Consider the following 23,721-nt stretch of genomic DNA (forward strand, 5'->3'; position numbering starts at 1 on the left):
ATGGTTAACATTTGTGTTTTCTGGTTTTTCTCTGCCTGGAGTTATAAGATAAAGGATTTTAGTAGAGGCATGAAAGCAGTATGTTAGATTAAGTTCTTTTTTTCTTTTCTGTTGCTTGCTAGAAAGTTGCAAAATCCTTTCTAAATCCATTGTAAAGACCTAAAACAATCAAACGGAAGAAAAGAGTGAAAAGCGTTTATACACAGAAGCTGATGTATTCCCCTTACAGTCACTGAATTCTCCTTCCTGCATCAATCTAAATTTGGAGACCCAAGGTGCCATTATCAGCATTTGAAAACAGTGCAACAATCATATTTACTGGATGTTGTCTAAACAAATGGATCAAAAAATAAAAGGTTTTTGTAGGTACACACATTTTTGGCAAATTTCATTGTGGCTTACGTTCTATGGTAAGAGAAGTCAGGAGTAACTTTGGTGGCTTCGTCTTCAGCAGTTTAACTCGGATCTAGCATAGTGTTTCTGAGAGCAGAATTTGTCCTCTTGGTAACAGGCAAAAAGAGACAGTAAGCCTCTTGCGGGGATTGTGCAGCGGAGACCCCAGGGATGAAGAGACTCAGCTGGACCCAGCCATATGAAAGAAACTGTGGACTCCCTTGAGCATTTCCAAACTACACCTTGCTGAAGGCTTAGTCACCCCTGCTGGGGGTTGCCATCTATGAAAGACAAATCACTTTCACCTATTACCGGGGTCTCAAGAGCTGTTATAAATCACATGGAACTGAATTCACAAGCAAAGAAAACTAAAACCAGTTAAAATTTAGTTAGGAGCGCGATGCATTGAGTATTTTCCAAATAATGCTGAAGACGCACTGACAATCAACAACACTTCAGGAAAATTTATCGGGAACATCGTGTGTATTTAGAATACGTTCTTTTAAAATGGAAGGTGTTTTTTAAACAGCAGCGTTCATGTTGCTACTCGACGTATTTTAACGTATGGAATAACACTTGCCGATTTTATTTTATTTTCGAAAATAATTTATGGGAGATTCTGGTGTGTTTCACACTGAAACTGCAACCGAGGAAACGCCAGGAAAATCCTCTTTCTCCCTCCGTAGCGACTGCTGCACAAAACAGAAAAGACGACCCTCGGTGAGACGCCCGAGGTATTTACAAGTGCGGCGGGCGACGTTTCGCCCCCCTCCCTCTGCAGGCAAAACACACACAAGCACCGCGGCGGACCCCGGCCCCCTCCCTCCTCTCCCCTCTCCCTCGCGGGGCGCTTGACGCCCGCAGGCCCGGGCCGCCTGAGAAAGTCCGCGCAACAACTCCACGCTCGGTGCGGCGGGGGGACGCGGAGGGGAGCTCTGCCGCGCTCCCCGGGGGGTCCTGCCGCCCCCGCCGCCGCCGCCGCCGCGCTGCCCCAACTTTCATTCATTGTTGCGCCGCCGCGGCCCCCGCCCCCGCGCCCGGGGCCCGGGCCGGGGGCCGGGGCCGGGGCCGGGGCCGGGGCCGGGCCGGGCCGGCCGGGGCGGGCGGCGGCGCAGCCAGTGAGCGCGGCGCGGGGCGCTGCGGGCGGGGCCGGGGAGGCGCGGTCCCGCCGCCCCTATATAGGGCGGCGCGTGGGGCGCTCCCGGCTCCGTGGGAGCGGGGCGAGGGGCGCCGCGCCGGGCCGGGCGAGGCGGGCGGCGGGGGGCGCCGTGCGGCCGCGTGGGAAGCTCTCGGCGGGGTGCCGGCGGCGGCTGGGCGGGCGGCCGCTCTCGGGCAGCACTTTCCGCGGGCGGCCCTTTCCGCGGGCGGCCGCTCTCGGGGAGCACTTTCCGCGGGCGGCGGCAGGCACCTTGCAGCGGGGAGGAGAGCCGGCCTGCGCGCGGCCGTGCCATCCCATTGTTCAAGCGGAGAGACTCGGGGTGCGAGGGAAGGAGCCGGCGCGTCGCCTCCCTTCTCCCGCGCCCGCCCTCTCCGCCGTTTCCCTCTGCGCCGGAGGAGCGCCGCCGCCAGGGAGCCGAGGGCCGGGCCGGGCTGCTCGGCACCAGCACAGACAGCTCAGGTGCACCGGCGGGATCGGGGGAAGGGGCGCAAACCCCTCCCGAGGCGCTGTGCCTCGGCGGGCTCCGGGAGAGGAGGAAAGTTGCTTCCTTTCCTGCGGCAACCCCAGGAGCTGCTGAACTGGCCTTACCTGGAAGGACTGAGCACTTCCTACCTTTCCCATCAGGTGTCTTTGCCGCAGCAAAGCCACGGTATCCGGGAGACCACGGGGAGCAGAATAACGCACACCCCCGCGCCCCCGCTCTCGCCGCACGTCGCTTGTGATCTGGTCTGTCTCGCCGTGCTCCCGGGATCACAGGAGGATCTATAGCTGTGATCTGTCACCGAGAAGGAGGTCGTGGATGAACTCCCTTCCAGCAGGGCAACGAATCACTTCTCGAGCTGCTTATTATTATCGTGCTCTAGGACCAGCCCTTTCCTGCTAAACTTGGCTTGGGAGCTTACAGCAGGAGGGGGCGCGGGGGGTGGAAAGCCAAGCCCAACATCATCTTGTGTGTTTGACTTTTTTTTTTCCCCTCCCTCCTCCTTTCGCGAGACAGTTTGATGAATGCCTGCGAGAGGGGTATGATTTGCTGAGGCGCCTCTGGCAGGGCGGTGTGTGCGCGGTGTCACACACCGCCCCCCGTGGGGCTGTGAGCGGCCCGCGGCGGGGGACGCGCGTGGGAGCGGCTGCTGCACTGCGCGGGCCGCCGCGCAGGAAGCGCGCCGCTTGGGCGGACGGGGCTCCGCGGCCTCGAACCGGGGACTGGGAGCGGAGTCACGGCTTTGAAAGGGGCGAGGAAGAAGATAAGGAGCCAGCCCAACTCCGCCGTACGCTGAGCCCGTGGGTTTGCTTCGTCTTCGCAGGGAGCGTGTGAAGACGAGACCCAAGTGCCGCCTCTCGCCGCCACCCGACGGGCTAGCGAGGGAGGGCCCGGCCCCGGCCCCCCTCCCAGCGAGGTTGCCTTCAGCCGCGGATCGGTGCCACCCACCTCACTTTGCCGGGGTTGTTTTCTTGGCTCAGCTTTGGATAGAAAGGACTTCGCCTTCTCCGCACCCTGAAAGTTGCCCGAGCGCTCCCCGCGGCGAGGAGGAGGGCGGCGCGCCCCGCGCCTCCCCGGGGCCGAGGCCGGCGGGCCCCGGCCGGGCGGCAGCGGGCGGTGATGATGTGCGGCTGGGGGAAGCTCACCCTGTCCCTGGGGCTGCTGCTGGCGATGGCGGGCGAGGTGGCGCCGCAGCCGTGCCCGGCGCAGTGCTCCTGCTCGGGGAGCACCGTGGACTGTCACGGGCTGGCGCTGCGCGGCGTCCCGAGGAACATCCCCCGCAACACCGAGAGGCTGTAAGTAACCCGGCCGGGGCGGCGGCGAGCGCCCCTCGGCCCCCGTCAGGGCTCCCGCCGGCCGGCGGGGCAGAGGTGGCCCCCGGAGCTGGCCCGGTTTGGGGTCCTGACGCCCTTTGGGGGGTTTCCGTTCCCTTCCCCTGCTGCTGGCGGTGCCCGTTTCACGGCGATGCGCGGAGACACGGGAGAGGTGGACGCTGCTCCCAGCCGCTGCCCTTCATCCCGGGAAGCCGCGGTCAGGGGCGCCGTTCCCGCCGCCGCGGGGCGCGGGGGCGGCGGGGCGGGCACCACCGCGGCCCGGGGGGCGCCCCGAGGCGGCGGCGCAGCGGCCTCTCCCCCCGCCGGCGCCCATTTCCCGGCAAACTTGGCTATTGCGGCTTGCTTTCCCCAAGGCGCCGGGAAGGAGCCGGGCCGCGGCGCCCCGCCGCGCTCCGCGGGCGCGGGCAAGGCCCCGGGCGGGCGGCGGCGCTCCGCGAGCGCGCAGCGCTCACTCCCGCCCCGCGGGCTGCTGCGGTGGCTCCGCGCGGGGAGGCGGGCGGGGGCGCGCTGCCGCCCGCTGCCCTGGCGTGAAGCTGGAGCCCGGCGGGGCTCTGCTCCATCGCAAGCGCGCTGCTGCCTTTGGGCGAGGGCACGCCGGGGTGTTCCAGCCTCTCTCCCACTCACGCGGCACGAAGTTGTGCCTTAACTGTGATCCCTCCTCCCCCATCCGCGTTTTGAGACCGTTCGTGTACCCTCCGGCTAGGGTATTTTCTAGTCTTGAGAGAGAGCAGGCATGTGGTCGGTTATCTGTCGTATCAGGCTGCCTTTCAGGAGGGTCTAAGGAGTGGAAGAGGTGAGCGCATTATTTCTTACGCTCCAAGTCATTTAAATGTTGGTGTATGAACACACGTCTCGAGTGATGAATTTCACTCAGGAAGAGTATCAGGGACACATTTCTGCTGAGACACATGCGGTTTCTTTACAGTGCTGTTTTGGCCACATGTGGTATAAATGCCACAAAAATAGACATCTTTTTTCTTTACTAACTACGGTGGGAATAAGCTGTAATTGTTAGGGTAGTTTCCATGTAATACCACTTCCTAATGGCTTACCTCAGGAATTGCGAAGTCGGGTTTTATTTGTAGCAGTTGGAATTGAGGGAAGTTTATATCTTGACCCCAAAATACTCTGAAAAAGGGGCATATAATTCCAGAAGAGAAAGTAGTGCTGAAGTATGAACAAAAATGCTAGGGCCTAAATACAGTTTTCTGTTGCTTCTGAACGCGCTTTGCATTCTGCAGTCAGGATAGGTTCCTGTGCAGCAAGTAAAGAGTTTAGTTTTCATCAAATCATGTTTCCCATCACATATTCTCCAACAGCCTTATGCTTGCTTGAAAGCTAGTGTTTGCGATAGGAAGTTAAGCCCTATTCTGCCTTTCTAGCAATACTATGAAAGCTGAAAGTTGTTTAAAAATGGTGAAAATTGTCTTGATTTCAGTCACTTAGTTTTTGTACCAGTCAAACAGATACTGCAGCATATATATATATATAGTAGCTTTAGTGGCTTTCTAAATGCAGTCATAACCACGTTGAGACAGGTTTTGACTCTTTTATATTGTTAAAGGTGAATGTGAGCTTTATAATGGCAGGCAGAGCTGACTTTGTAAGGGTCTCTTATTACAAAGTTTGAAACTACTGCTTTCAAGATAAACCTTCGTTCAGTCACTTGGAAATCAGGAGCTCACACAGTGTTAGTTGTAGGAATGGTTCGTTGGGTTCATTTACCTCTCCTAATTTCTGAAAATGCTGTGCCCATGAAAACAAACAAAACAATCTAAAAGTAACTCTTGAATGTTTTAATTTTGCTGCTTATAAATTATTCTTCTCAGGGATCTTAATGGAAATAACATCACAAGAATCACCAAGACCGACTTTGCTGGTCTAAGGCACCTTCGAGTTCTGTAAGTTTTCTCTTCCTATCACTGATACCTTCTAGGACTGATGCTACAGTTTGTTATAAAAACCATTGAACTAGTTATCTTTCAGTTTATAAGCTGGATGGTTTATCACTTTTTAACTATTGTGCTACTGCATCTGAACTTACAGCCCCTCCCCCATTCACTGATATGAATAAGTTAACAATTCCCTTAAATATCATCTGTTTAAAATTTTTAAATCTCTCCTTAAGGTTATGAGAACGTGAGGATTTAATTTGGCATGTAGCTTACAAGTAAGAGTTGCTAAAATTGGTTGAATAACTGTTGGAGTGACTTCAGTTTAAGGTTAGGAAATGTATAGTTCACACTGAAAATGGGTAATCTCAACCTGAAGTATGAAGGAATTCATTAAGAAAAAAGTTACTCCTTTACTGAATTTAAAAGCAAGTCCCAGGTGATGATTATTGCTTTTCTACAGTTTCTGGGTAAAAAGGAAACACTTTAACAATGAATTTGAGGAAGGAATGATTTGGTTTGGGGTTTTTTTTGTAAATGCTTTTGTTTCAAGCATTATGAAGCTTTTAAAATTCTGTGGGTTTTTGTTTTTTGAGGGGAAAATCTAACTAATACCAAGTTTAAAATACTGCAGAATTTACTTAGCTTATTTGATAAGGCTATTTAATTTGAGCAAGTAGTCATATAAAATCCTTTTCCATTTCTCTCTGAAACAGAATATCATGTTGTAGTAATTTTTAATTTTTTTACAAAACAAAACTACTGTTACAGTTACAATCTCTGTGCAGTCTTTCACTGTTTTTTCCCCACCACCACAGTTCAGTATTTTTGTTTTGTTATTCTCATGTGAGACTAATATTGCCTTCATACTGTTTAACTGTAGTCTTATAACTTGCTGAAGAACAATGATGTATGTGCGTGTGTGCACACAACATGTATGCATACATGTGTAACTTTTTAACTTGGGACTCTTCAAGTAAATGAGCAAATGTAATACCTATTCCTATTTCTTTTACTGAGGATTATTTTTCCCCTTTTGGGTATACGAGCCCATGTAAAGTGTTGATGACAGGGGTCCAGAAGGCTAAGGTGGATGTGACTCTAGAATAACTGTTGTACTGTTTTAATGAATATGTGGTTGCCTTTAAATGACTACTGTTAATGCAACAAGTTATCTTGGAGCTATTAAAACTTACATATAAAAATTTGTGTATTTCAGTCAGCTCATGGAGAACAAGATTAGTACTATCGAGAGGGGAGCATTCCAGGATTTAAAAGAACTGGAGAGGCTGTAAGTATTTTTAACTCTAAATGTATGAGAATTTTTTATCAAATCACTTGTGTGTTAAGGTACTCGGGCCTCTAATTTTTTTAATTATTTTTTTTAAACTTTGGACATCCTTATTGAAACACATGAGAAGTAAGAAATTCTCTTCTTACTTTGGGGGTAAGATTTGGGCGGGGGGGAGCTTTCATGAGCAGTCCAGATTTGAAGTGTAAACTGCAATTGTGTTGTAGGAAATAGCTTGAATGCTAGCAGATATTTTCCCTTGAATACACAAGGACTTTTTCAAACATGAATACACCTAAAAAAGCCTGTTCTCTCAGGTACAGTGTTAGATGTCAGCCTTGAAGATGTTGGATGTTTTATACAATGTCTTGTTGGAAGTAACTGCTAGTTATAAAGTGTTGCCTTGTTACGTAGTATGAAAGCAGTAATTGAGTTCTACTCTAGTTTTTATATGATTAAAGCTTTTACAAAGGCTTAGAAAAAATATGAACTGTTAGCTTTCAAAAATTAATTGGATTTGGACTTTTAAAAAAAAGATTGAGTACTGTGGGGATGAGAGGATCTTGTTTGGTGGAGTTGAAGTACAAACACCTGCTTGGTTGCAGTGGGACATAGAAAATGAGTAATTCCCAAATCGGTTTAGCTTTTTATAATAGCTGCTTAATTTTCAGTATGTGCTTTCTTATTTTGCTGCATTTCTTCAAATGAAAACATTTTTTAAAATGTATTGTTCAACTTACAACATCCAACTCATTAAAGGCAGGATGCTGATTGTTGGATATAGTTTCTGTTTGGAGCTAGGAAAGTCTATGAACGCCACTGTATTAATAATGTATGTTCATGTAGAACTTTAGAGTAGTGTCTTTGGTATCAGGCATCTTAATTGCTGCTTTTTCATTATATCACCTTTTCTTTAAGCATGTGTCTGAGGTCTTGTTTAGTTTTTCATTTGCTGCTGCTTTAACTTCATAAAGGTATTTCTACTTTACTCCATTGAAAAACAGCATTGGCCTAAACATTCTGTTTGTCTTACTATAGTTGTGCTCTGTATCCACAGCTGCTGTGTTTAAAACAAAAAACCCACAAACCATTATGGTTTGTTTGGTCATATAGACAAAGCTATTCAAGAGACTTGGTAACCACTAGTGTAATTATGATATTTCTAGAATAGTTGAAATATCATGTATTGGGATAATTACCTCATTTTTTTCAAATAAACCAAAGTAACTTTTTGACCTGAAAATTGAACGTGTCATTATATAGTGCAACCTTCTTTGAATAAGTTTTAATGAGATTGATTGCTCTTAGAAATGCATAGTCAGATTTTTTCCAAAGTCCTATTAAGACAGACTTAATGCAATGCTTTTTTACAATGTGTTTTAAACTTTGTACAAAGTATAAGGGTTTAGTACAGCTTCTCCTGCTGAGGAGTATATTGGAATAATATATACACATTCCTAAATTTAATTTATAGGGTCTAGCTAAAAAATTAAATGGCAGTATAGTTCATATTGCAAAAGTAAGTACACATACATGAAATATTAATAAACATTAAAAGATCCATGCTTTTGCTGTGAATGTGGTTTGACACTGAGATACCAAATATTTGCTAAGTTTTAAAATGGTATATAGTCAACTTTATTTCTTGATAATCCTGAAGCAAGATCCTGCTATGTTTTTTGTTAACAATGTTTCAAAAATTATTTTAACTCATGTAATAATTTCAAGGCATTTAACTGTAGGATTTCTGAAGTACAGAATTGTAATACTGGAAAAAAAAGAAAGAACTTTACTAGTTAAAACTTGCTTGTCTCTAGTATTCACATTTTGCCATTTCATTTTTTTGTTTGTTTTTGTTTTTCTTGATAAATCTGTAAAATCTTTGGAAAACAGTAGATACTTTGCAGTTATATAAGATACTAGTTCTGAAGAGAAATTCTGATAATCGTGGTTACTTTTGTGGGTTATTTTTGTTACCTCTTCAGCAGGCAAACTATGACATTTGACAGTTTAGTCATTTAGACATATAAAGTTAAGATTCTGTTTTGTCTTTGGAATTATTTTGCATCTGCTCCAGTACTTGTCAGAGTTTCTTTAATTTTCTGGAATTCAGTCAGTGTTAGGTGTGTGGGTGACTTGTAATTTGAATATATATGCAGGATGTCTTTAAACCGCCCCAGCTGTTGGCTAAGAGCAAATATTTCATATTTGTCAGGAAAAGCTGAGAAAATTCCTCTTGTTTACAACTGCCAAGTCCATCTGATGAAGGCGCATTGTTATCTGACAGCCAATTCATCTCCTTGGGATTCTGAAATTCAAAACAATTTCTCAGGAAACTTGTGGATACTTCCTTCAAGTATTTTCTTTTATACATTAAATAGCAAGCACTTTAAAGGTTTTTATTTTTTTTCCAATGTGTAACTGTAGGATGTCACATTTCCACTGTAAGTGTAATGTGCCAAGCTAGTTTCAAAGAATACCTGATGCAGTCCTTTTAGCATGCCAATGGAAGGTACAAGTGAACCTTGCTGCAGCTTAAGTGAACTCAGTTTGGTTTATAAGATTGTTTACATGTAATATTTCTTATGTTGGAATATCTTGTGCTAGTGCATACAGGCTGAATTTTAAAATGTGTTTCCTGTAGTTTGGTACTCTCTTTAATGTGAAGAACAGACTTGCTCAGTAGTTTCTCTTTGGGGGGGAAAATAATAAATTCATCTTTCTAGGTGAAGTGGTGCTTTTGGGTGTTTTTGTTTTTTTGAACTGGAATTTCAGTTACAAAATCATTTCTTTTTAGACCAGTTACCCTGATTTCCAAGGAACTGTTTCATTGATCAGTGATTTACTCGTGAATACTCATTTGTAGATCTGATCATGCAAAATGCTGAATATCCTCAACTCCCTCCAAGGGAAGTGGGAATTGAATATGTGGAATTGAAGTGGGAATAGATACATGTAGTAGTGTGTACACAAAGCTATTTAGACATAGTATGTTCCATAACAGGGATTTGTGTCACACCAGTGTAATTGTAGAAGTGCAATGGAAACCAAAACCACAATAAATAGTGCCATAACAAGTGATTATTATTACAGCAGCCCTGCTGTAATTTTAAAGTAAAAATGTTCAGTTAGCAATAAATGATTGTATAGTAGCACTTACTACATAAGAACTGGGAGGGAAAACAAGATGGAAACTAGCAACTTAGGCAGCTAGGTTTTAGTTTCATGGAAACTTTAGTTGCTGGAGGGACCCTGGTGAAATTGAAGGTGATTTTGCTATAAGCCTTTTAGTTGGATACTTCTCTGAGAAGTCTTTGGTCAAATAAATGGGTATACACCACAGTGTTCACTTAGTTATAATCTCTGGCAGTCTTGTCTGAAGGCTCAGCTCTTAAGGCAGTACTAGCTCCGGTCCAAACCAATTTGGTACAATGCTGCCTGAGCTAGTAAGTCTGCCATGAAAATGGCTTTCTTTACAGCCAGTGTCTTGAATGGCTGAATCACATGGTCTGTGTTGTGTAGATGCTCTGTCTGCTGAAACAACCCTCTTTGAACTTCAACGTGTACAGCCTGTTTTTCAGTCAGTGGGACAGCTTTGTGTACCTTTGTGTACATCCTGAAGCAGTGTCAAAAACTCTTGGATTAATTACGATCTTGGTTGTCCTGTATTTAACATCTGCAAGACTTTGTATATCAACTAGTAACCTGTATTATGAGCCCCTGTTCCTATGAGTAGGGCCTCTAAAGAGTATATGGCTGTTTAGCACGTGGCAGGTCCCATAAAGAAAGGATTGGGATGTGACCTGTTATGTTGTCTGAACCTCTCTTACACAGACCACAGTAATGTATCAGTGGTGGGGTTCAGAATGCTTCATGGCAGGAAGGCACAAAGGGTCAAGGTATGGAGAATTTTCAGAGACCACTGCTTATTGTGGGAGACACAACCTTTTGAAAGAAGTCCTTGTGAGAATGTGAAATTAAACACTTGTTTCTTCTTTCTTTATAAAGCTGTCATCTTGGGTGTGATGTTTATAATAGTCTGAAATAGTCTTTTAAGAAAACAAGGTGGCGATAAACTGAAAATCTCCACTTTCTGAAAACTAACACTATTATTAGACACAGCTTTAAAAATGAGTTTTAAAAAGTGTAGTCAATTTTTATCCCCAAGACCCCACTGTTGTCCGTGGTGTTGCAGCTACTGCTCAAAGTATCCCAGTGTTTTTACAAGCTATTGTCATCTGGAGGGAAGTATAAAATTTGGTTGAAGACAGCTGCTATAGACTGTTGAACCAGTTCTGTTATAAGCTACTTCAGTCTAAAATTGCCTTACAGTTCTTTGTACTCCAGAAATACAATGTAGCCAGTTTTTGAGGGTGAAATACACTCTTCACTTGTTTATGTAGCAGAGCAGTTACCTTTTCATTTAGGAGAAAGTGTTTTTTGGCTGATAGGAACATTGTTTTTAATCATAATTTTTCCTAATAATTTTTCTATGACTAGTAGTTGAGATGCTATCTATGATCATTCTAAGACTATGCTAAACATCCAAAAGATGTCAGGATAGGAAGAGTTTACAGCAGTCGTTTGAAAACTACGCACATTTTTCTTCCTGTATTTGTGAATAATCCATTGAGGCAGCAGTATGCCCCTAAAATGCTAATTTGGAGTCTGATTCTGCAGACATTTACCACGTGAATAACTTGGTTTGCATGAGTAGTCCCACTGATTACTCTTGTGAGAAAGGTTACTTGTGTGGCCTAAAAAGTTTCCAGGCCAAGCCCCTACACTTTTGATACTTGAAGTAATAGAATTTATTTCTAAAATGTCCATTTATTAATAATTCTAAAGAGCTATCTGTGTAGACTTAAAAACCAAACTAACAAAAAAACCCCCAAACCCGATGAAACCTATTTCTGCTGAAAACTAGTGTGGAGGTACAGTGTTATTCTCATGGGCTCTAGAATAACTGCAACTTCTGAGTTAGTATCTGAGGTAAACATTTACACCCCCGTACCTCCCCAAAAACCAGCCCCCCTGAGCTACATGGTACGAGTAAGCTGAAATCCTGAGTTAAAGAAAAGAATGCTGTAAGGGTTGAACTTCAAGTTGGTACTTGAAATAGCTTTTAAACTGAAAGCTATCTATGTTGTATTTTCACGCTTCTTACAATGTATTACTGAATGATGGAAAAAGAAATATTTCAAGAATTAAATATTCTGTTACAGTTCATGCATTTTTCCAAATATTTACAACACAATTCTAAAATAACAAACTGAGGAATTGTCTGTACTTGCTATTTACTGGGGGTCCATCTCCACAAGTACACTAAAACAAGTTATTAAAACTTAAGATGAAGAGAGCATTTACTTAGGAGTGTACTTATGAGTGACTGAGTAGTTCTGAAAATTATTAAAGTTTTCTTCATGCTGTGGATGAACAATTTGAAACTTATAGAAGTGTTGCAGCACAGAAGGAAAAGTATATTTCAACTACATAGTTTCAAGGAAAAGTTTTTTCTACTTAGTAAACAAACTGAAGTACTACTTGGATTTCTTTTCAGGATATAAATCTCTATGTGAAATTAAGTTTGCAGCTTCTGCAGCAAGGGCTTAATTATAACCTCAATACATAGGAGTTAGTCTTGTCAAAGATATTAAATGGGATTCAGTATAATAAAGTGTTTTTAACTGTATTTCACATATTACATGGTTAGCGTGATCTGTTTGGGCTCTAACCTAGTCTGATAAATGTGGTAAACTATTAAGCTGTATTAGAAAGTTTTGAAATTATAAAACCAAAACTCACTCACGAGTTACCATGTATGTAACCATGAATGTATGGTGTTTTACAGAGTATCTCATCTTAAAGACATGCATAGCTGGATGGACTAAGAAATAAAGCATTCCATCTAGGATAAAAACAAATACAGCTTGTCTTGGGCAATACTGCCCACCAGGCCTGGGCAGTTATCGAGGGAATTAGCAGCTATTTCGAAATAGGCTAGATAAACTAGTACTGCTCTTTTTGCCTAGTCTAGAAAGGGACGCACTATATTATGTGTATGTTCTTTCTCAGGGTGCAGACTTACTGTATCACTAGTGGGATAAAACATGCTTTCCAGAGATCAGAATAAACCTATGTGCTAAGTTTTTATTATGTATTGATGCGTGGCATGAGACTGCAGTTTTATTCCAATTATTTGACTAGCTCTATCCATAAAATGTAAATTCCAAGTAGGAAAATAGTAACTTTTAAAAGAAGAATAGCAACATTTTCTATGATTCTTTAAACGTAAGCTGTGTCAACAAATTAATCCCAGAATAATTAGTTTTGGTCTGAACTTTTTCTGTCTGGGTTTTGAATCTCTGATAGAATATAGCCCTTTCAGTTGCAGAAAAGAAGTGTTAAAAACCCCGTATTTCACTTCTACAGAGCTACATGATCAAAGTTCAGGAACAGGGACTTCTGGAAAAAATGCCAAATGCTGTCTATTTTTATGATGCAGTTTTGTAGTTTTAACTGAAGCAAAATCTGTTGTTTTTTTTGGTTGCTTTTTCTTTTAATTTATAGAGGCTTAGCTGTGAAGTTTAAAGGCTAATGTGGTATTTTAGGACCCCTGGTAAAAAATGCTCTGTTAACAGTGGAGTCACCACTACTGTTCCAGGAATCATTTGTATCACTATCGTAGCTAAAAACATCCAATAAATGAACGATATTTCATCTTGTTGTGCTTGACTATATGTAGTCTCAATGAAGGCAGCTTTTTTGGCAGTAAGACCTTGTATCACATAGTATGGAAGTTGTACTGAGCTCTTAGAATGACTTCTTAGTTCTTTAGCTAGAAGTTAGTCTCCAATTTCTTCTCTCACTGAATCCTGGTCTTCATTTTGGTATGCAAGGTCATTACTGAAGCCTGAGAATTAATTTTTCAGTTGGGGTATATTCTGAACAGTTTCTGACTATTGCAGCCAGGAAGGTCTAGGTTGGACTGCCTGCAACCCAAGGTGCTAATGCATGTGCTTGTTTTTTAAGGCTGCTTGATGTTTTGATTTTCTCTCCCTTAAAGCATTGATACTTAATCATCTGTCTGCCTTCAGTCTGAATATATGAGCATTTAAAGGGTTAATACCTTCACACATGTGTGATAGGTAGCGGAAGAATAATGAGTTCAGGTAGAGAATAGGTTTTTGAACAGCCCTGAAGGAGGTGAACAGTTATTCCTTGTTAATCACGGATGTGAAAAATCCTTCTCTTAGCTAATCCTACATAGTTTAAGGGCAATGCATAGCACATTCCTCATCTTAGAACAAGGAGGAGACCACGAAGCCTGCGGTGCTAATCACTTACCAAAGGAATGTGAGACCATCTTACACGAATTGTACTGGGGCACCTGTATTTATAGTTTAAAGAAAAATAATAAAAAATACTACAGTAATTATTCTGTATTAGACTTTTGTCAAAGCAACTTCAAATATCTTCTCTAAAAATGTCTGTTAAATCAGAAATAGACAAAGGCTGTTTTTGAAGACAGTATTTTAAAAGATGCAGTGTTCTAATGGAATTTAAAAAATCAGATTATAGCTACATTTTGATTGCAGAATACTAGAAAATATTTGATAAAACTTTAAGTCCAAGAATGATGATGTTCTTTTAAAAGGTCTTGTAAATGCTTGCTATTATTTTTAGTGTATTTTATTCATCTGCATGTTTTTTCTCATGGGACTCCTTTTATAGGTCTAGAAGTCAAATTGCAGTGAGAAGTCCTGTTTGCTCTTTGCAGACCTTTTTACAAATTCCAGGGCAGGAAGGCTGTTTAGTTTTCCCACATCTGTTTTGTGCTCATCCTTTGTGACATTGTTTGCTGGATGCTCTTCTTTCTTGCTTCCTCTGAAATGGGTAATTTGTACTGTTGCAAAATGTTGAAACCAAATCTGATTCTACAGAACTGTTGTGTCAATGTTTTTGTTTCAAATAGTGTTTTGTGTTTGGAAGCTATTTTGAATTGAGGTTGTGGAGCACTGATACTAAACTTAAAGCTATACATTTTAATTTTACTCTGTAAAAATCATATTTTTCTGTTGCAGAGCCAGTTCAATATTTTTTTAAACAGATTTAATGTTAGATGGCCACAGGTGAAAATTGAATTGTCATTATATTTTAATATAGCATATTTCAAAGACCATCTAAGATGCTCCTTATTTTAACTGCAGAAGCCACAGATCTATCTGGAATTTTACAGTTAACCTCCAAAACATATGAGGGATCTGGTTGCATGGCTGCCACTTCAGTGACTCATACTGTTATATTACCTCACTTACTCTGAAGAGTCTGGTTGAAACTTCATCAGAAGAAATGTTTTTTTTTCCTTCATAGTATGTAGTGCATTGTGCTGGCTTGTCTTTAATAATAGTCTAGACCAATAATCAAATACAATGTGGCAAAGTCTTCCTTAATTTTTTTAAGACACACCAGCCTTTCTGACTTTAGTTTGGCAGGATGCCTGTACAGATGCTGCAGAAAAATACTTGAGTGAAGACTTACTGTGGTAACTTGGTGCCAGAAAGACAGTTGCAAGCCTATCTAGACTATCTGCAGGCCCTTCTTGCCTTTCTAAACAATCTGTCCAAACTCTAGCTATATTCCATCTAATAGATCCACTTCCCCTCCCCTCTTTCTTTGCATATTTTTTTTATTTGGAACTAATCCCAGGTGTTGTCAAAGATCATCCTTGCTTCATCTGATACTTGATCCTATATTACTTTATGGAGGTTTTATAACTTCTGTTTCCTTCTTTGTGGTATACTTTATAGAATAAAATCCAATGAATTAGCCTTACAGGATTGTGGAGGTTTGAAGGAGCCTCTGTAGATTGTCTAGTCCCACACCACTCATGAATGCAAGGTCGATCAGAGGAGGTGGCTGAGGACTCTTTCCAGTTGGGTTTTGAATGTCTCTAACAATGGAGAATCTACAGTCTCTCTGGGCAACCTGTTCCAGTGTTTGAATACCCTCACAGTCAAAGACTTTTCTTATGTTTAAATGTAATTTCCTGTATTTTGATTTGTGCCCGTTGCCTCTCTTCCTTTCACTGTGCACCCATGAGAAGAGTCTGACTCAGTCTTCCTTACTTGGGAAGGAGGTGCATCACTTATACACATGATGTATTTATACACATTGAGATTCCTCTGAGCCTTCTCCTCCCCAGGCTAAACAATCCCAGCTCTCTCAATCTCTCCCACTGTGACAGGTGCTTCAATCTGTCTGCTTGATTAAGCAGACATGGCCCTTCTCTGGACTTGCTCCAGTATGTTCATGTCTCTCTTGTAGTGGGGAGTCCAGCACTGGGCACAGCTCTCCAGACGTCTCACCAGTGCTGAGTAGAGGGGAAAGACCACCTGCCTTGGTCTGCTGGCAATGCTCTTCCTAATACAGCTCAGGATGCTGGTGGCCTTTGTTGCAAGGGCACATTGCTGGCTCCAGTTTAATTTCTTGTTCACCAGGACCCCAGGCCTTTCTCTGTAAAGCTGATTTCCAACTGGTTGTTTACCACTGTGTGCTGGTGCATGGGGTTATTCCTTCCCAGGTGCAGGACTTTGCATTTCTCTTTTGTTGAGCTCCATGAAGTTCCTTTTTGACCAATTCTCTAGCCTGTCCAGGTTCCTCTGACCAGCAGTGCATGCACCTGGTGCATCAGTCATTCCTTCCAGTTTTGTATCATCTGCAAATGTGCTGAGGGAGCACTCTGTCCCATCTTCCAGGTTGTGGATGAAAATGTTGAACAGTACTGGCTCCAGTACTGACCCCTGGGGTACACCACTAGTGACTGTTCTCCAGCTGGACTTTGTGCCACTGATCACAGCCCTTTGAACTTGGCACTTCAGCCAATTTTCAGTCCACCTCACCATCTGCTTTTGTAGCCTGTACTTCATCAGTTTGTCTATGAGGACAACTGTTATGAGAGACAGTGTCAAGCTTTACTGAAGTCAAGATAAACAACATCCACTGCCTTCCCCTAATCTGCCAAGTTCATTATTCATTGTAGGAGGCTATCAGGCTGGTCAGGCGTGATTTTCACAGTTGTAAATCCACGCTGACTACTCCCAGTCATCATCTTGTCCTTACTGTGCCTAGAAATAGCTTCTGTTTTGCTCTATCACCTTCCCAGGCATCGAGGTGAGGCTGCCCAGCCTGTAGTTTCCTGGCATTTGCTTTGTTTTTCATGCTTTTTTTTAATGCCATAGGCAGAATTAATAAGAGTAATGACCAGCTATTTATAGAAATTTCCTTAGTGTTTCAACAGAAAGGATTACAGAAGCTTCCAGAAAACAACAGCCTTAGTTTCTCTCTTTTCTTCTTAGCAAAAAAAAAAAAGCCAAACCCAAACTAAACAAAGAGCTTGTCCTAGCTCTGCTTACATTGGAAAACCTCTTAAAAGAAGCAAATTGAGTATAGACGCCTCATTCTCTCTGCAAAATAGTGTTCTGCATAATGTATGGAGAATAGATTGGGGTAGGGGAGGAATGTGGTACTTTTGGACTTGACATCAACCTCATGTGAGAAGAAAATGAAGGACAGAAAACAAGTTAGGGTTCAAGTAGTATATACTAGTACAATGTAGTATTATAGTTTGCAAAGTAACTTTCACCACTTCCTACGCAAGTAAGAAACTGAGTTTGCAGTAGTGTCTATATCCTGCTTGCTTTCAGAACTTTTTTTTACTAAAACATATCTAATTGGTATTTGATATTAAATTGAAACTAACTTACATATCCTTCTTAGCTATTCACTATTTAGCCTGGAAAACGGAGGCCTGATTAAGTGGTCCTTGACCTGGGGAAGATTTTGACTTAGGCATCCGAATGCTGTAAGATCAGCCCTGAACTTCGCAGATTCCAATTTTTATTCGTGTGTTCAGTAAACTTGATATTGCTAGGTTTAATGACATTATGAGTAGTTTGACTAGAGACGAGAAGATCTTTGCAGAGAATTCTTAATGGAAAAACTGGCACAATCTTTTGCTTAGCTCTTAGTTCTTGGTCTGCCTTCTCACTTGATAACATGTTCATGCAAGTCACATTCACAGACAGTGGTTGCCAGATGTGTTGAAGTTCAGTAGATTGGGGCTTTGGACACAGATGCACAGATGTTCTCTGCCTCTGGCAGATATAGCAACATGTTTTTTTGTAGAAAAGTAATAAGGCTTGCCTTCCTTGCAGATGTAAGCCGAAGTCAAGCTCTATATAAAGTTCTCTGGTGAGGAAATAGGCATCACTTATTCTGATGTCTATTATTCTGACCCTGTATATCTAGGGTCAGGTTTTTAGGACTTAGTGGTTAAACCAGTCCATGGAGATGATTTGGGCATTGTGCACTAGCTTTCTGTTTCAAGATACTTGGATACTTTTGTAGGTTGATTCTGTATTTCCTGAGCTCATAAAGCCTGAACTGGTATTAGACCTTCCCAGCAGATGCATATCCCTGTAACCTGTTGGAACTACTTGAGAAGCCTGGTGGGCTCAGTCATCGTGAGTAAGAAAGTGCTGTTGCATGAACACTCAGCGGTTTGTTTACTGACATGTCCTTTCATTTAAAATTGAAATTCAATGAAAAATGTTTGTGTGCTTTTAAAGTTTATGCATATTTTGCAAATAAGCTTCAGTGAGATGTTGTTACATGGTATTTTTAAATGGGTGTGATAGTAATGTCTTCTGCTGACAAACAGCAGGTATGGATGTGCTCCTTTGAAGAGTACAATTTCTAAGCTATACAGTACTGTGTGTTATTATGCACAGATAGTGTATTTACTTCTCTCAGCTAACTTCAAAGGAGGAATGAAAAATGACTTCTGCTATCATTAACTTTGTGTGAGTTGGAAGCCTTCTATCCTTCTTCCTGAAGCAATGGTGGTAGAATAAAATGCATCTGTGCCCTGTATTTAGAGTTTCAGAAGGCTCTCAGTCTCGATGCACCCAGTGGGATAGGCTGTTTCTAATTAAAGAGTACAGCTGATTTATAATTTACTTGGAACAGCTCTTAACTTCAATCAGTTCTCAAGTTATCTTTGAGGGCTTCTGTTCTTTTAGGGGGCCTGTGGCTAGAATTGCATCTACTTGTACTAAAACCCCCTGGAAGATGACTTGTGGGGGGACAGAATAGCAGCCTTCCAGTATCTGTGAGGTGGTTATCAAAAAGCTCAAGCGAGGCTCATGGCTGTGGTGAGACAAAAAGCATAAATTGAAATGAGAGGTTATGACTGGATATAAGGGCAAAACTTCTTCACCGTGAGGACCGTCAAGCACTGGAACAACTCAGTTGCCCAGAGAGGCTGCGTGGTCTCATACAGCTTCTCTGGCTGTATGTAGTTGATTACAATGGGATCAGAAGTGAGTTACAGTGAAAGTTGTAACAAGTCTGGGAAACAAATACAGACCTGCTCGTGAATTATAGTAATTGCAGATTATTACATTGCAGACAGTGTAATTAAGATTTATTTTTTTCCTCCCTTCCTCCCCCATGCGTGATTGATACTGGATCACAGTTATTGTGGCATGAAAACTTGAGAGAGACATCAGAATGGATTGGTGGCATGGCTAGACTTCAATGGGTTAGGATATGTGTCACTGGGAGCATAACATGCTTTTCCCCACAGTTTACTCTGCCTCTAACTCTGTCCTGGTTGCATGCAGAAGACGAGTAAAAGATACGCACACATTTCTGCAAAACTAGAACCAGTAACTCAAATCAAGCCAATTTTTTTTGCTTACCTTACTGTTGGCTGCTTCACAGTGCAACCTATTGCTTGTCTGTACCTACTTTTTATCTGCCTATTGGTATCAAGCTTCCTTTAAAGAGTATTTTCACCTGCCCATCTGTCAAAGATTTTCCTCCTTTGTCCTTAAATTCATCCTTCTGTATACTTCTTCCATCACTTCACTTTGAAGATGCTTTTCTAGTCTTTACTGCATTTAGAAGACTAAGCTCTGGGAGCTTTAAGCTGAAGTATTTAAAATACTTTGTGTACTTTAGGTAGTATGTAGACTTTGCTTGAATTCATCATGAAGAGCTCAAAAATTTACCTATGCCAGTCTGTCAATTTGCTCAATCTCTTCCTAAAGATGCATTGAATAACAGAAAAAAAGGTTATATATTTTGATTACAACTGTGCCTCAGTTCTGTTAAATTGAAAGAATTATGCTATGTTGGACCCTCATCCATTTATTTCTGGCCACTACCAAGGGGCTTTACAGTCCAAGGTATTGCAATGTTAGAAGAGATTCTCCAGTACATTTTCTATTGCTTACACCACTAACACTTCTTCGGAGCTCTCTGCCTTTGCTTGAGAAACGCAAATTTGTCTAGCTCAGTTGGGAAACTGAACGGTAGCAGTATGGAGTATCTCATCACTGTTTCTTCAGTGCTTCACCTTGAACTTCACACTAGTTCTGGGAGAGCAGTTCAGTTGATGCAAGTGAAATTTCTCTTCTCACGTTGTCCCAGGGGAAACGCTGCCTTCTAGCTAGCTGCGGTGAGGTCTCTGCCAACACACATTGAAAGAAAGCGTGGTAGAGTTTTTCTGGTTGTTTTTACACTGCAGTAGCTGTAGTTCTTTGCAATCTATAGTCATGTGGATTCTGTGATCCATCTGTGCTTACCTCAGGTTTTAGCTCCAGGGAGAAAGGGGATCATGCCTGTCTCACTCTTGTTCCTTTATGTCTGTGTGCTCTGGATAGGTATTGCTGTTTCAGACAAAATTAAACATGAGGTCACCTGAAAAAGTGGAAATATTGGAGAACCGTGTATATTAGCAAAATGTTTTAAAACAGGAATGTGTTTTCTGGACTCCTTGTGTGGCTCTGTGTCAAAGACTGAAAACTGTTCATAGTGACTGTTGAACTAGAAGCTGTTGTGTCCTGGGATACTAGTCTGTGTGTTCCAGATTTGCCCTGCATCCTTTTTCACATTCACTTACATGTGATTTCATAGCATTTTTTTTAACAGAACTACCTATTATAGTCTTGAAAAATTCATTTCAGTGAAGTCTAGTTCATAAAATCTCCTTGTAGGAAACTTAAGAACAGCAAATTGACCCCTTTGACAGCATCTGTTATAACTTCTTAGATGTAAAGAGAAGCTGAAGCCTCTGTCTGAAGTATGATAAAGGACATATTTCCCATTATTGTCTTCATGGAATTAGTGATGTTTGATATTCTTAGGCACAGGTGATAAGGAATGGTCAGATTTTTGGTAGAGAAAGCTTAGTTCTAAAAGAAACTCCAATCAGTGGGATGAAACTATTCAAAGTAGAAGCTACAAAATACAGGATTCATTAAAGATCAGTAATTTATTTAACTTGTGTATTCCCTGCATTCACTTAGTGCTCAAAGAACAAATGTTTTAATTTTGTGAAAGGCCAAGTAAAAGTGTAGGTTGAAACACTAATTTTAAGTGCCAGGCTCACTTGGTAGAAACTGAGTTTTGAGGCTAGTGCTGCTTATTGTTAGGTTAGTTACAGACAATAAATCAAGTTCATTAACTTAGATTTTAAAGTCTGTACAGCAGCATGTGCATCAGTATGTTAACAGTATACTCAGTTGTGTGGACCATGTGAACTACAGGTAATAACAAACTCCTGGTCTGAGGTATTAACTGCTTGTATAAGAAGTTATGTACAAGCACAAGTATTTTGCCTGTGAAGTATCCTTCTAAAGTGATGCTAAGTGTGTCCTTGTAAGTCTGTTGTTGCATTTAGTGAAAGGCAGCCTGCCTGAATAACTTTATCATCAGTTACTCTTGTCATTGTACTATAGTGCCTTTTTTGTGTTATATGGAACTTCTGCAAAACTAAAGATACTGAGTGATTTCATTGCCCCTTCAGTTACAGCTCTCCATTATTGTCTAGCATCTGAATGTAATAGAGTCCTTAAAAAATATTAACAGAAATTTTTGTCCTGAATAGCTTCTGATTAGAGACTAAATTCCCGAAGTCTGTACCCTGCATGTTTTCCCATGTACTTTTTGATCTGTAATCATGGACTTAGAGGTTTAAGTCTGAACTATCTATTTAGCAAAGAGAATGGATGAATGAATTTTATTTCTCTTTTTATTTAACCATTTGTTCAGGTTCAGTGTCTAAGAATTCTGTTTTCACATTATTCTCTTCTGATCACAACTATAACTGTTACTTTGAAACAATTTTCTTCCTACTACTTAAGTTTTGTGGTCTTAGTATATACTTTTATACATAAATTTACTAAAGGTAAGAAAATGTCTATTTTTAAATAACCTTATTTTGAAGATGCAGTAGATCCATAAATGCTAAAATATATCACTTGTTTTTATGTAGGTAAGGTTTTCTTCTTAAGCAATGTTCAAATCGGAAGTCTTCCACTAGTCGTTAACTTCTTTATAGCTCTGTCTTTTATATTGAAAACTTTCCTTCTACTGATTTGGAAATACGCCTTGCAGGATCACAATTCAGATTTTTTTTGTTGTTGCTGGATTAAGCATTTTTTCTGTTTCTTACTAAACTGCATCTTCACTCATCTCACTTATTCCAGTACTGTAGTCCTTCCTTTTCAGAATCTTTCACTCTAAATTCTCATTTAATCTTCTAAATGTGTGATTTAAATTTATTCTGCTTAAAGAAATGAGTATTTCTGGTGCTTGACTATCAAAAAGGAACCTGACATTAAAACTGGAGAATTATGGATATCTAGATCTCAAAAGGCTGACTGCTTGCGTATGGTTTGAAATGTGGGAGCAAAACTGTGGGTACATAAGAATATTTCTCAGATTATTTTGCTTTCATCAGTAGTCATATTGAACTTTAAGGGAGCGATAACTAAGTGAACTAAACCATGGAGCTATGTAAAACTGGATCTTGAGTGGGTAAATATGTGCATCTATATGGGAATTTATGGAAAAACCTTTAAATTGGAAAGACCTCTAGATGGAACGGTGTTTATGAAAGAGCCCTGGGAAGCTAAACAGGCTTAATTGTTTGAATTCAGCCCTAAGACTAACAGACAACAAATTCTGAAGTTTTATGACATTCTAAAACTTAATTTTGCAAAACTGCTGTCCAATATCTTTTTCACCTTGTGGAATGTCTTGGTAGCAGTCTATTGACATATGTAATGTAACCATTGTATGGATAAAATAAAAATCAGATAATACCATGCAGTCTGGTATTCAGGAATGGCTTGAGAAGCACTGTGCATTGCAGACTGGGACTTGTGATGAGGCTGATGGGACAAAACGTTTTTTTTCTGTATGTTGCTTTGCTTGAATGGCAGGTGGCATGTGTGGTGCATTGCTTAAAAACAACGAAAAACCTGTTTTGAGCTTGAATTCTTGACTGGCATGACTGTATGCTCAAGGGCTGTCACTTATACACAGTAGAAAGAATAATCTGCATTGTATGTTTAAAAAAGATCATGAAGATGAAATATATTTGTCTTGGCTAGTGGTTGTTCTGTTGCCTATGGCTATAATACAGTGGCCTTTGAACTAGTCACCTCAAACTAAGCAGTTTTGACTCTGGTCAGCATGTTCAGTGAGAAACTTCATAGACAAATGGTTACCTTCCGGATTCCAGCTGCAGTTTTTTTGTACTGTCTTATGTACAACTGATTGTGTTTTATTTTTTTAATTTCACTTCCTTTTGGTGTATCTTTACAGCTATAGAAAAAAACCTGTATGCAAAAAAACCCCCCTGTAATGCCAAATATAAGCTGAAACTCTGATTTTTCTGACTTCTATTTGATCAAGGTTTCTGTAACAGCTTCCTTTGCTTTTTTTATTTATATAGGTTATATGGATCTTTAGATACATTATCTCATTACTTAACTAAGTGTATGCATTTGACACATGTTCCCTTGAACCTTTTCATGGTCACAAAATGTCTTCTATCTGCTTCATTATACTAAGAGGAACACAGAGTTGGTGGGGAATCGAAGTTGCACTGCTGATTTTGTATTTTTAGTTTTCTGGTTGTTTATGCAGGACAGAGTCCTGACTTAGTGATTGATTCACACTACAGAGATTCAAAATCTTTCATAAAATAGGTAATATGGTCTGTTGGAGAAACCAGAAAATGTAATTAGTCCATGGTAAATTTACTGCTGGACCATGTCTCCGCTAATGGACCAGCATTGCATAGCCTTTCTGGT

The 23,721-nt window shown here is 41.4% G+C and overlaps 1 protein-coding gene across 6 annotated transcripts in view; it reads left to right on the top strand.

Moving 5' to 3' along the window:
* The first annotated feature begins 1,744 nt into the window (after window positions 1-1,744).
* Window positions 1,745-23,721, top strand: part of SLIT2 (slit guidance ligand 2) — a 269,110-nt gene continuing 247,133 nt past the window's right edge. For all 6 annotated transcript variants that reach the window (XM_072861841.1, XM_072861843.1, XM_072861842.1 and 3 more), the window contains exons 1-3: window positions 1,745-3,328; window positions 5,197-5,268; window positions 6,479-6,550. In XM_072861841.1, coding sequence (XP_072717942.1) covers window positions 3,153-3,328; window positions 5,197-5,268; window positions 6,479-6,550 — 320 coding nt within the window. In that variant the 5' untranslated portion in view covers window positions 1,745-3,152. The remainder of the gene's footprint in view (window positions 3,329-5,196; window positions 5,269-6,478; window positions 6,551-23,721) is intronic.

This window comes from Ciconia boyciana, chromosome 5 (assembly GCF_034638445.1).
Source record: "Ciconia boyciana chromosome 5, ASM3463844v1, whole genome shotgun sequence".
Taxonomy (NCBI): domain Eukaryota; kingdom Metazoa; phylum Chordata; class Aves; order Ciconiiformes; family Ciconiidae; genus Ciconia; species Ciconia boyciana.